The 12556-nt window shown below is 40.8% G+C and overlaps 1 protein-coding gene across 8 annotated transcripts in view; it reads right to left on the reverse strand.

Annotated features, from left to right (window-relative positions):
* The window catches only part of LOC119561739 (transmembrane protein 65-like), a 121291-nt gene that overhangs the window by 21278 nt on the left and 87457 nt on the right, over positions 1 to 12556 (reverse strand). The window contains exon 2 of one of the 8 annotated variants that reach the window (XM_037875217.1): positions 3862 to 3952. The exons of 4 other annotated variants lie outside the window; for them this stretch is intronic. Coding sequence is in view for 2 of the 4 variants with exons in the window: in XM_037875216.1 (XP_037731144.1) it covers positions 2341 to 3609 (1269 nt within the window). In the remaining 2 variants the exon portion in view is untranslated. Of the gene's footprint in view, positions 1 to 2029; positions 3953 to 12556 lie in introns of all 8 variants that reach the window. 3 more of the 8 variants (XM_037875215.1, XM_037875214.1, XM_037875216.1) reach the window with 3 other exon arrangements.

Here is a 12556-nt window from a genome sequence, read left to right on the forward strand (position 1 = left end):
GTGTGCATACATACGTATATCGCCAGTGCACAGTGGGTCAAGAGCTCACAAAAAGTGTTCTTTTCAAACAAACAATATTAAAGTCCGTAATTCCTTACATAAGTCCGACATTCCGATATAATAAATATTTATTGCCTATCCGACAGTGTGACCGTATATATTTACAATCTTAATTGGTTCCTAAATTCCAATTTGATTCCAATCCGTTTCCTTACATCTGAATTAAAATTCTAAATTATTTAACGTCATGGCAACATCAGTAAAATCCGCTTTAACCCGATTTATGGCCACAGCTGACTGTCTGATCCACTTTGAGGCCACTGTGAACGCTCCAGGTGCTCCTACACCAACGTTATCCGCCTGTAACATCCGTCGCGATCACCTCAATTCCTTGTGGCAAACGGTAAAGGCAGCATACGACATATGCTCCGACAGCATTATATCTGCAGGCGAGAGCGCCGCAGACACAAAATCCATACTAAAGTCCACGTATTACCAAACGTACTCCACTTACGAAATATTTGCCGCGCAGTTGATGGAACAAATCCAAAAAGGCTCCTCCCAAATACCTCAAGCTCCAGTAACTCCGTCCCGAAATTCCACGTCTTATGGCTGTCGGCTCCCTCCTATCGACACAGAGGTTTTCTCCGGCGACTATCTTCGCTGGCCGACTTTCAGGGACCTTTTCACGGCAATATACATAGACAATCCGAGTCTAACGCCCGTTGAAAAATTATTCCACTTAAATTCAAAAACAAATGGCGAAGCTCATTCCATAGTTTCAAGATCCCCACTCACCAATGATGGCTTTCGCTCAGCCTGGAATAACCTAACTGAGCGTTTCGAAAATAAGCGATTGCAGGTGAACAGTCACCTGAAAACACTTTTCAATGTGCAATCCATAGCACAGGAGTCGGGAGCAGCCTTAAAGGAACTTCAACGCACTTTTCAAGGTTGCTTAACTTCCTTAAAATTTTCCGGTGTTAATATTGAGAATTGGGACCCTATCCTGGTTCATATGTGCTCGACAAAACTACCAAAGCTCACTCTCTCATTATGGGAGCAATCCATCCAAAATAAAGCCGAAATTCCTACGTGGCTTGAGCTTGATTCATATTTGACAGAGCGCCATCGAACTCTTGAGGCCGTCGATAGCTTCCGATCTGCCAATTTCCACCACGTCCAGTCCAAAGACACAAATCGAGTGGCAGAATTTCCAAAAATAAATTCCTTCAACACAAGGTTAGTTCCGATACCCAAGGGCTGTGATCTGTGTTCCAAGAAGAACCACCCCGTGCGTATATGTCCACGCCTCCTACAGATGACGGTAGACGATCGCCTAGCCTATATTCAAAGGAAGCAGTTGTGCTCCAATTGCTTTGCAAGTAGCCATCAATTCCGGGATTGCACAAGCGCTCACAACTGTCTCACTTGCCAAGATCGGCATCACACATTGCTGCATCGAAACAGCGGCCCTACTACTCCGACGATTCCATCCGACCCTCCAAGGCCAGTAACCGCCTCAGTTCCACACATCATTTCGTCCTATTCAGCGCAAGTTTCCGTACAAAAAGTCCCTCCTAAGAATACTCCATCCGAGTATTGGGTTCCATACCCATCCTTGGATGGCAGACGTACTCGAGGTATTAAATCCTACCAATGCCGAGTCTGCCAAAAGATCCATCCTCTACGGAAGTGCCACCACTTTCTACGGCTAAGCCCCCAGAATCGGCTCCGGGAAGTACATATCCAGAAGTACTGCTCCAATTGCTTGGCTCACAATCATACCAAGGACTCCTGCCGTAGTGGTCATCACTGCCACAAGTGTGGAAAGGACCACCACACTCTCCTACATACGGACGACCGATCTACACTTCCAACGTGTTCCTGAGCCTACTATCCTGAGGTTCTTGCTACGGGTGTCCTCGCAAGGGGGGGGAGAATGTTCACGTCAAAAGGGCGTTTAATTTCAGGAGGCAGTGTCGAGCGGCAGTTTTATCCAGATGTCTACATCTCGCGCGCTAATTATGTCTGCGGTCCGGAGGTGGCTGGTAATTATGTCTGCGGTCCGGAGGTGGCTGGTCACAGTATTATAGATATAGTATTCCAATAAATACAAGGATAGACTTCTTTGGTCGAGTGTCACTCTTCGACTGATTTTATTTTTGTTCTGAGTATACAAAATGAGAGCTAACTTGGGAGTGGGGTACATATGCTGAGATTGCGAAACTCCTTAGGTCAGCAGTTCTCGGCCGGATGCCTGTGGCCCAGTTGTTTACTCGGTTCGGTATCCCGTCTGCTGTGTCGGCGGTTTGGTGTCCGGGTTGAATGGCATCTCCGCTAATGGGACAATGCCCGAGGGGGTTTAGGCGGAGGTGATGTCATGAGGAAGACATCAGCGGTAACTCCTCCCCCCTTAGCTTGGAACGATGGCCATAACGAAGGTATGGTGGGAGTGACAATGGGGTCCGCCGGGGTGGGTGAAAGAATTATCTCCTTCCTGTTAAAGGTCCAGGCAACAGCCGTAATCAAAATCGACAGTGCAACGAGTAGGTATATAATCGACAGGTGAGTGGTGGTTCGTTCCTCTATGTTGGTGACTGCCAATCCATTTTCCAGATTACTAAGGTGTAGTGCCTGAAGGTTTAAGGGTTCGTCCGTTGGGATTGTTGTTAAATTCTGGACATGGGGAAGGTTTATCTCGATGTCGTCTATTATTGTAGTGGCGGCCTCGACGTATTTTGTCCCATTAGCGGATATAGAACAATTATCGTATTTTATAAGCATGGAACCGTTGAAGATCCTGCTCGAAATGCAGTTGGAAGTAATGTTCAGATTCTCCACGTTGAGGATTACCATCAACCCCTTTAAAGGAACGAAGATTTGTGGTTGGTGACCTCTGTTCGTTGTGCTGCAGGTCGCTTCTTTGTCGTCCAGCAGGTTGTGAAGGCATTCTGTGTTATTGGGTGTTAGAGGAGTTTCGCAAATGTGTGTACCTCCCACTTTTATACAAGGTGTCTCAATTATCTTAATTTCTAGGTCATTCTTAATTATAACATTAGGTAAGTTTACATACATAGTTTTGTTTAGTGGTAGTGAAATAAGACGGTACAAATTATAAGATTCTTTTGACAAAATTGGAACTTTGATATGGAATATGAGTGTTTTATTAAGGGTGGTTGATTCTAAAGAAAGCACATTATATAGTTCGTGTTCTAGCTGTACTTCTATTTTTTGTTGTGATAGTACGTTTTTTATTTTCTCTAATTCGACCGAATTTAATAGGTATTTTGGTACTAACTTTAATTTAGCAAACAGCAAGCTTTCCGCAATATTGTTTAAGTGATTGAAGAGTAAGTCTATATTGAAGTTAATCCTATCTATATATTGGATGAGTTGAATGTTTTTATATTCTTCATCTATTTCTTTAAAAATTTTATTTTGGTACGAGTTTATAAAGTTGCTTATAAGTACCTGTTCCCTGTTGATATGTTCATTTATCTCTTCGAATCTTACAAGCGTTTCGTTCTGGAAATTAGTGTTAAATTCGGAGTTTCCGCGTAAGAAGCTTAGTTCCTTGTTTATTCTTGCCTCGTCATAGGCGTCCATATTCCCCGAGACTACTTTCACTATGTGGCCTAACCCATTAATTAATCCTCTTTTTGGCCTACTTCTTCCATTGTTAGGAAGCAAGGAATTTAATCTTTGTTGAACCTGAGCTAATTTTTGGTGTAACGTGAGTTTCAGCTCTTCAAGGCCCTGTTGGTCGGGTAAGTTTCCTATCACCTCGTGTATCTTAGTTACTGAGTCTTCATAGTTGGTGAGGTGAATGACATGATTAAAAATTTTAAAGGACTTCACCACTCTCGCCGTTCCCAAGTTGATTTTTAAAAGGGGTTGATCGTTGTCCAGGATTTCACTAACGAACCGTTGAGTAGTTCCCAGGGTCAATCTGTAAAATTATATTTTAAGTAAAGTGTCCAAGTCTCGAAAGTAGGTTTATAAGTTATCTGTTTGTAGTGTGGTTTTCCTAATTTTCTGTTTGTGCAGCTTTTGTTTTCTTATAGTCCGCAATGTTACCCCGCTGTCTAGCAGAACTTTGTGTTTACTATACCGAGGTGTTATTTTATTTCTCCTATTTTCCTTGCGGAGGGTAGAAATACCAACCGGTAAGTCAGGAGGGTCTGTCCTGTTTTCGTTTAGACGGTCCGTTCGTTTTTTGGTGGCATCCTGCATGCGCTTTTTTAGGTCGGGGTATAAGGTAGTTTGGAATTCGTTTAGTTTTAGTAAATAATCATGCTCATTGTCGAACTTAATTGTTTTGTCGAAAATGTGGGTACGACCACTAAAAAGTTCAAAGGGGGTTAAGTTTGTACTAGAGTGGATCGCATTGTTGTAAGTTATTATTGTTTCGGAAAGTATCTCGTCATGCTCTAGGGTTAACTTTAATTCCTTCCTCTTACTCAGAATTATCCTATAGATTTCAGTTAAGGTTGAATGTAGCCGTTCCACTGTCGAGTTACTACTTGATTGTTGGAAAGAAGTGACATGTAGCTCTATTTCGTATTGTGCCAAAAAGTCCTTAAAAACGGCTCCAGAGAACTCGGCTCCCTGGTCAAGTATTAATTTTTTAGGGATCCCAAATTGGCAAAAGAAGGTCTTGAAAGCTTTAGTAACAAGTATGGAGTTTCTATTGGTGAGTGGGTAGGCTTGAGCGAATTTAGAAAATTTGTCAATAATTGTTAAGTTATAATTATTATTAATAGTGTATATGTCTGTGTGTAATATATCCAGGGGCCTATTTGGTATTTCTGGCAGTACAAATGGTGGTTTCTGTGGGGACCTATCGTACTTGAGAGTGAGGCATATTTCGCAATCCCGAATATTCTGGGAGATTAGAGACTTTAATTGGGGTACATAGATTTCCCTTTTTAGATGCTGGTACATCTCTTCCACCCCTCTATGATTGTTGTTAGAGTGGTGGGTTCTTATCAAACTGTTAATTTCCTCGGGGTCAACAGGTTCGTGTAGAACAATAAGACACCTGTAAACCTTATACAGTTGAGAGTCCGCGAAATATTTTGAGTAAGCTTCTTGAATTACTTCGAAAATTACGTCGGACGAGTGAACGGCTAAGGTTTTGTTGGGTATTAAAATGGGCTTCAAAATATCTGTGATTTTTTGTAAGTTAAAAGAAGGTTCCGTTATGTGTGTCCGGTTTTTATTTTTGAATGGTGTGCTCACCGAGACCGAGGAGGTCTGCCCGATTTCAAATATAACCTGCATGTTAAATGTGTTAAGTGGCTTCTTAGCTAACGGAATTTTGTCTAAAATATGTGGGTCGACGTCATTGATAAGTGTGTTTGGTTCGATTCTACTTAAAGCATCCGCAATGACGTTTTGTGAGCCTTTTTTGTAGACTATATCGTAGTCATACTCGGAAAGTGTTAGTTTCCATCGGAGGAGTTTCGGGTTTTGGCCCTTGAAATTTTGCAACCAAACTAAGGGTTTATGGTCGGTAATGATCTTGAACTTGTTGCCATACACATATGGCCGAAAGTACTTAACTGCCCAGATTATTGCCAGCATCTCTTTCTCTATTGTTGAATACCGAGTTTCTGCCTCGTTCAAGGTTCTAGTCGCGAAACAAATTGGTCTGTCGGACCCGTCGGGGCCTTGAGAAAGAACGGCTCCAATGGCGAAGTTACTGGCGTCTGTGGTAAGAGTAAATGGTTTGTGGAAGTCTGGGTGTTGTAAAATCGGGTTGTTCGTTAGGAGGGTTTTGCAAATTTCAAATGCCTCTATAAATTCTGCATCTATAACGACAGATTTGCCACCCTTAAGCTGTCGGGAAATAGGTTTCGTAATTCTAGCAAAGTCTTTTATAAATTTCCTATAATAGCCCAACAGACCTAAAAAGGATTTTATTTGCTTAGTCGTTTTTGGGCATGGGAAATTTTTTACTGCTGTTATTTTGTCGGGGTTTGGTTTGATACCGTCCTGGGTTATTACGTGTCCCAAAAAATCTATTTCCTTCCTTAGGAAATTCGACTTGGTGATTTGGATTTTTAGGTTTGCCTGACGTAATTTCTGAAATACAGAGTTTATGTCCATCAAGTGTTTCTGAAGAGAGGCCGAGAATATAATTATATCGTCAAGATAGACCAAGCAAATGTCCCCTACTAGTTCTCCTAGTACGTTGTCCATTACCCTTTGGAATGTAGCTGGGGCGTTTTTTAGCCCGAACGGCATTCTCATGAATTCGAAGTGTCCGTTCTCTACCGAAAAAGCTGTCTTGGCCATATCCCGAGGGTCCATCTGAATTTGGTGGAACCCACTCGCTAAATCTAAGGTGGAAAAATATTTTGCCCTGCCAATGTTGTCAAGAAGGTCGTTAATATTGGGAATCGGGTACTTGTCCGTGATGGTTTTGTCATTCAGTTTCCTAAAGTCTATTACTAATCTCCATTTCTTTTGGCTGGATGAGTCCGATTTCTTAGGGACTACCCAAACAGGGGCGCCCCAAGGGGAATGGCTGTTTCTTATTATATTCTGGTCGAGCATTTTTGCTATTTGCTTGCGGACCTCTTCCTTATGTATATAAGGGTATCTGTAAGTTTTAACATGAACGGGGATGTTGTCGGTAGTCGGGATGGGGTGCTTAACTGTGTTGGAGAATGTGAGAGGTGTCGCGTCGTCGTAAAATAGATCCTGAAATTTTTTGCAAACTTTAAGCAATCCTTGCTTTTCCTCGTCATTTAAATGGTCCGTAGGGATGTGCTCGTTAAGATTTCTCCTGATCTGTTGGTAACTTGGATTAAGCGTTACCCCGTTTATCTGATCGTAACATTCCTTGTTGTATGGCTCTACGTTTAGTGGTTGGTCAAGACAAAGGATCTGCCCAGTCTCGGAACTGTTAGTTATTTCCAGCAAGCTATGTCCGTCCGAGGCGGTGTAGAGTCCCCCAGAAACAGAAAGATTACTGTCTATCTCCAAAGAATTACAAAGAAAATCACCTTCACTAAGGTCGACTGGTAGTTTTATAATGGCTTTACTTTGTGTTTGGATAAAAAGTTCGTCGGTACTTCTATTAATTTCCGTTATAATGTTAATCGATGTGAATGGGGTTTCGAGTTTGAGTTCTTCGATATTTATTTTCGCTTTTCGGTCTGTCAAGAAATCCATCCCAAGGAGGCCATCGAAGTATGGGTGGAATTTGAAAAGTAATAACTGAATTTCGCCTTGTTCTTTAAATTCTACTGGTATAGGTAAATTAGCAGTTCGGGTCAGTGAATAGCTTTCCAGGACTGTTGTGATACGTACATTATTTTCTAATTTTTGTATGGCGCCTTGCGGAATAAGAGTTGGGTCCACGAAGGAATAGGTGGAACCGGTGTCCACGAGAAATTTTAGTGGTTCTGGAGAGTTAGATAAAGTGATAATTATATATGGAAGAGACAGACCGTGTGTTTTTTTGTTTATGTAACCGACTTGTCGGTTGAGGCTTCTTGCTGAAAATTTGAGCTGTCGTCAATGTTGTTGAAGTTGGAGGCAGACCTTTGTGGAGGATTTCGGTCAGTGTTATACCCCCCTGCTCTGTTGTCATTGTTCTGTCTGTTGTTATTGGTACGATTCTGGCTTTGGTACGAGCCTTGACGGAATGGGTTTGCCGAGGAATAAGAGTTGCCCCGATAGTCTTTCCCATGAGTATTGGAGGAGTAGTTATTACGGCCACTAGAGTTGTTTTGATACGAACTCTTCTGGTAGGGCCTATTACGGTCCGAGTTGAACCTATTGTTCTGCGATTTGTTTTGTTTTTGGTAAATAAAACTCTGTTCGGCTTGGCACCACTCATAAGCCGTCTCGATCGTTGTCGGATTTCGGGCCCGGATGACTGTTCTGAGTGGGTCGCGTAGCCCCACTAAAAAGGCATTAAGACAGATCCCATCGTAAAGAGCTCGTTTTGATGCCGCACTTACTCCGTGGTCGGAGTCTGCAGGGAGTGACAACAAATCACTACGGAGTCTGGTGATCTCAAAGAATAATTTACCCAGAGACAACCCACTGGGGAGGTTCTGAATTTCGGCGATGAGTATCGGTTCTGTCTTTTTGCATGCATACATGCGTTTAAGGTTTTCCCTAATGCTGTCCCATTCAAGTTTAGTGTCCAATATGTTCAAAGTCTCGTCCGCCTTGCCTATAATTTTGATCCTCAAAGTTCTTAATATCAACTGTCCGTACGGGGTTTGGTCCGTACCCCTCACCAACATAATAATTTCCTCGACGCTCACAATAAATTTCTGAAGGGTACCTGGGGTCCCCTCGAAAGTAGGTAATTGCTTGACAAAGGCTAGTATGTCTGTAGGGTTTAGGGTGGTATTTAGGGTAGTGGTGGACGTGTTCGAAATGGTACTAGCATTTCCTATATTGTTAATGCCACTGTGGGTGGGGCTAGTGGTCCTAGAACCCCCGGAGGCGTTACCCGAGTCCATGATCAAAGTTTCCTCCTCTCTTATTTCAGGTAAGCTTGTACTATTCCTGAGGCCTAGTCTAGTTTTAGTTTTTTGTACTAAGGTTTTCCTTGACATTAGGTGAAGCTGCGTATTTGCGTAATTAAAGGTTTCGAGAAAAAAAAATTTAAATTGTAAATACTGGTCAATATATGTGCTTTAGTCAGAATTTTCCTGTTTAAGTGTTTCCACGTGTGAGAATTTTGTTTAGTGTATCTATCTTAGGAATTTATTTTGTGTATGTAGTTTATGTTGTGTAAATATGTATGTCGAGATAAGGTTTAATATGTATATATTTAGTTATTATTGTTCGTGTTGTTGTTTTATGTTGGTAATCTGTAATGCAGACAATATTAGTGTATGTGTGTGTCTTATTGTGGTGTCGTGGCAACCTTGAGGCAAAGTGATTGGGCTCGTTGGGGGAATAGGGAGCAATATAAAAATTTGTTATTCAATTTTAATTCTCTTTTTTCCTAGTCAGCGAGTTTTTTTTTTTTTTTTTTTTTTTTTTTTTTTTTGAGTTTGTGTTGTTTTCCTGCAACATTGTAGCTGCCCTTCGTCGGGTCCAAGACCCAAAAGTATCGGGTTTCGTGGCAATGGGGGGAAAGGGAGACAATACCCGGCCATGCATATACACAGTTTTGTATGGGTGGAGATGTGAATTTTGTGAGGCTCCAAAAAATTTTAAATGAAGGCATCCATTTTTTTTATATATATATATATATCCATATAATGCGCGATGCATTTTGTGCCGATCAGCGATTGATGGTCACAATTTGATATGGATGCAAAAAAAATAATTTTCAGTGTACGATTTTTTATATAAATATATATCCATATAATGCGCGATGCATTTTGTGCCGATCAGCGATTGATGGTCACAATTTGATATGGGTGTAAAAAAATATAATTTTCAGTGTAAGATTTTTTATATAAATATATATATCCATATAATGCGCGATGCATTTTGTGCCGATCAGCGATTGATGGTCACAATTTGATATGGATGCAAAAAAATATAATTTTCAGTGTAAGATATTTTTTTTATATATATATATATCCATATAATGCGCGATGCATTTTGTGCCGATCAGCGATTGATGGTCACAATTTGATATGGATACACACAAAATTTTCCGATTTATTTAGCCATATTTCTAGCGATTCACAGTAAGTAGGAAAATAGAATTTCGTTTAGCATTTTATCATGATGATCGTACTATAGGTATTTATTTTTTTGTTGGAAAAAATTTTATACACAACACATTGTTATAATAATTAATTTTTTTTTTGCCTTACTAACTCGCTGACTGAGGTCGTTGTTTTATTTATATATTTTTTTGTTCACTTTTCGTACGTTTGCCCCTTCTGTTTCACTTTTCACTCTGCCCCTTGGCTTACCCAATTTATTACATGGTGGTTATAAAGATGATCCTCGTCAGTTTCATCCTATGTTCTTTTAGATACCGGCTGCGCCAATTATGTCTGCGGTCCGGAGGTGGCTGGTAATTATGTCTGCGGTCCGGAGGTGGCTGGTCACAGTATTATAGATATAGTATTCCAATAAATACAAGGATAGACTTCTTTGGTCGAGTGTCACTCTTCGACTGATTTTATTTTTGTTCTGAGTATACAAAATGAGAGCTAACTTGGGAGTGGGGTACATATGCTGAGATTGCGAAACTCCTTAGGTCAGCAGTTCTCGGCCGGATGCCTGTGGCCCAGTTGTTTACTCGGTTCGGTATCCCGTCTGCTGTGTCGGCGGTTTGGTGTCCGGGTTGAATGGCATCTCCGCTAATGGGACAATGCCCGAGGGGGTTTAGGCGGAGGTGATGTCATGAGGAAGACATCAGCGGTAACTCGCTCGCACTGCCGTCCGCTCTCCCTCTCCATCTCTCCCCTAAGTCTCCGCTCTGCTCTGGAGCGCTTAAGTTAAGTTAGGCTTAGGCAGTTCATGTTTCAAAGTGTACTAATAAACACCTACGCTCGTCGCGAAAAAACCCCAAAAGTACTCCCGTGTTTTTTGGGTACCATTCAGTCTTGGGGCTTCAACTATTTCCATCGATCAAGCCGCACCGCCCCAACAGTAACTTCTAAGTCACTTCTGGACGATAGAAAGGCGATAGTACACATTTTACAAAAACAAAAAGGGTCGGTATCGCGAAGAAGTAACTTCTGAGACACTTTTGCGCGATAGAAAGGCGATAGTACAGATTTTACAAAAACAAAATATACATGTATCGCGAAGAAATAACTTCTGAGTCACTTCTGGACGATAGAAAGACGATAGTACACATTTTACAAAAACAAAAAGGGTCGGGATCGTGAAGAAGTAACTTCTGAGACACTTATGCGCGGTAGAATTTCCGGTACCCCTTTTTTTCGGAAAATTTCTCGGTTCTTCCTTTTGACCCACGCTATTACTATTCGCCCGAGTGTCATTTCGTTGCGCGATTTGTCTGTGGACAGTGCTGTTTTGCATCAAATTTGTGCGTTTACAAAATAAAGCTTCGTTTTTTCAAAATGTTTTAAATGTTTAACATATTTAAGTGTCCCTCTCAACAAAGGGTGCGAAATAACGTGCTTATCGTGAGCTGTACGATTATTACTTGGCGTGTAACTGCATCCAACGATTCTCAACATATTTCATTGTACAAGGTATTGTATTCTAGTTTAATTTTATTTTGACTAAACAAACAACAATTTTTGTTTCTGTTTCTTTTAGAAATGGTTATTAGTAAATTTCTTATGTCGGAGCTGGACCTAAATAACATTGTTCAGCAAAATTTCCTACATGCCAGGGATCTTGTATACAAGGACAAGGCCCTTATACAAAAAATAAATGCAAAATATTGAAAGTATAAAAAAATATGTTTTTATTCAAGATTTTGCAATTGGGAAAGACTCTTCTAGGTATCTTCTACAGGCATATGTAAAGTCACTTCTGAGTGACTTCCAGAAGTTACTTCGTCGATATCGCATTCGGATCGCGGAAGTGAATCCCGTCGGGAAGAAATGTGCCACTTCGGCGACACTTCTAGGAGTAACTTCGGCGACACTTCCAGAAGTTACTTCGGCGATATCGCAAATAATCAAAAAAAACTGAAACTATTTAATCTGAACGAGGAAAAGTTTTCTGAAGAACTGTGTGGCTTGATGGCTATTCGATCAGGAAGTGGGTACGCGTTTCTTTCCAAGCCTGTTTTCTTAGTTAATCAAAGGTAGCCATTAGTAAAGTGGCTAAAGGTTTCCTCCAAATCTGTTCCATGCAGGTTAATTTTAAATCATTGTAAATCTAAATATGTCTTGCATGAACCTTTCAGAGTATTATGTTCTGACTATAATAGACTTTATCCTATTATCTCAATATCAGCCTCTCTTAAAACCATTAATATTCAATATTGTAGCTCAAAATAAGATCCAACTTTTTTTCCTCGAATGTCTTTATTTTTCTACGCGTCTATCACCTCGCGAATTCGTGCCGTACGACAGACGTCAGCGGCCCTCGGTCGGTTGGGCGGGAGGTGTGGCCGTGGGATCCTCCGCGTTAAAAAACAAAATAAATCATACTTTTTTCGTTCTTTTCTTTTATAAAGATCAATTCTGCAAGAATCACAAATTTTCTGTGGCGTACATGGTGTTTTAAGATCTAGCAATAATCAATAACATGGTAAAAAGAAATTTCTTCAATTTTACTCGCAAAATTTAGGTTTTTAATAAATTTGCCGCACACAAGGCAAAACAGGCTTGGAATAATAATTATTTCCCTACGTCGAAGGTGAAGATCTCAGTGCTCTCTATCACAAGCTATGCTTTAATCTCCAGCTGACTCCACCACCAAAAGTCTGCGATATCTTCCGAGCAAGGAAATCACAACAAACACATGTGGATCCAGTGATAATAATTAAAATGCTAAACCCACGCGAAAAGATCAAGCTGCTTAGTCAAGTCGGAATGTACAGGCGCGAGTACAAGAAACAACTTAGCTTGCAGTTTCTGGGTTTCAATTCAGAAGCGTTCATTTATATTAATGAGCAATTGTTAAA

This window comes from Drosophila subpulchrella, unplaced genomic scaffold, assembly GCF_014743375.2.
Source record: "Drosophila subpulchrella strain 33 F10 #4 breed RU33 unplaced genomic scaffold, RU_Dsub_v1.1 Primary Assembly Seq36, whole genome shotgun sequence".
Lineage (NCBI taxonomy): Eukaryota > Metazoa > Arthropoda > Insecta > Diptera > Drosophilidae > Drosophila > Drosophila subpulchrella.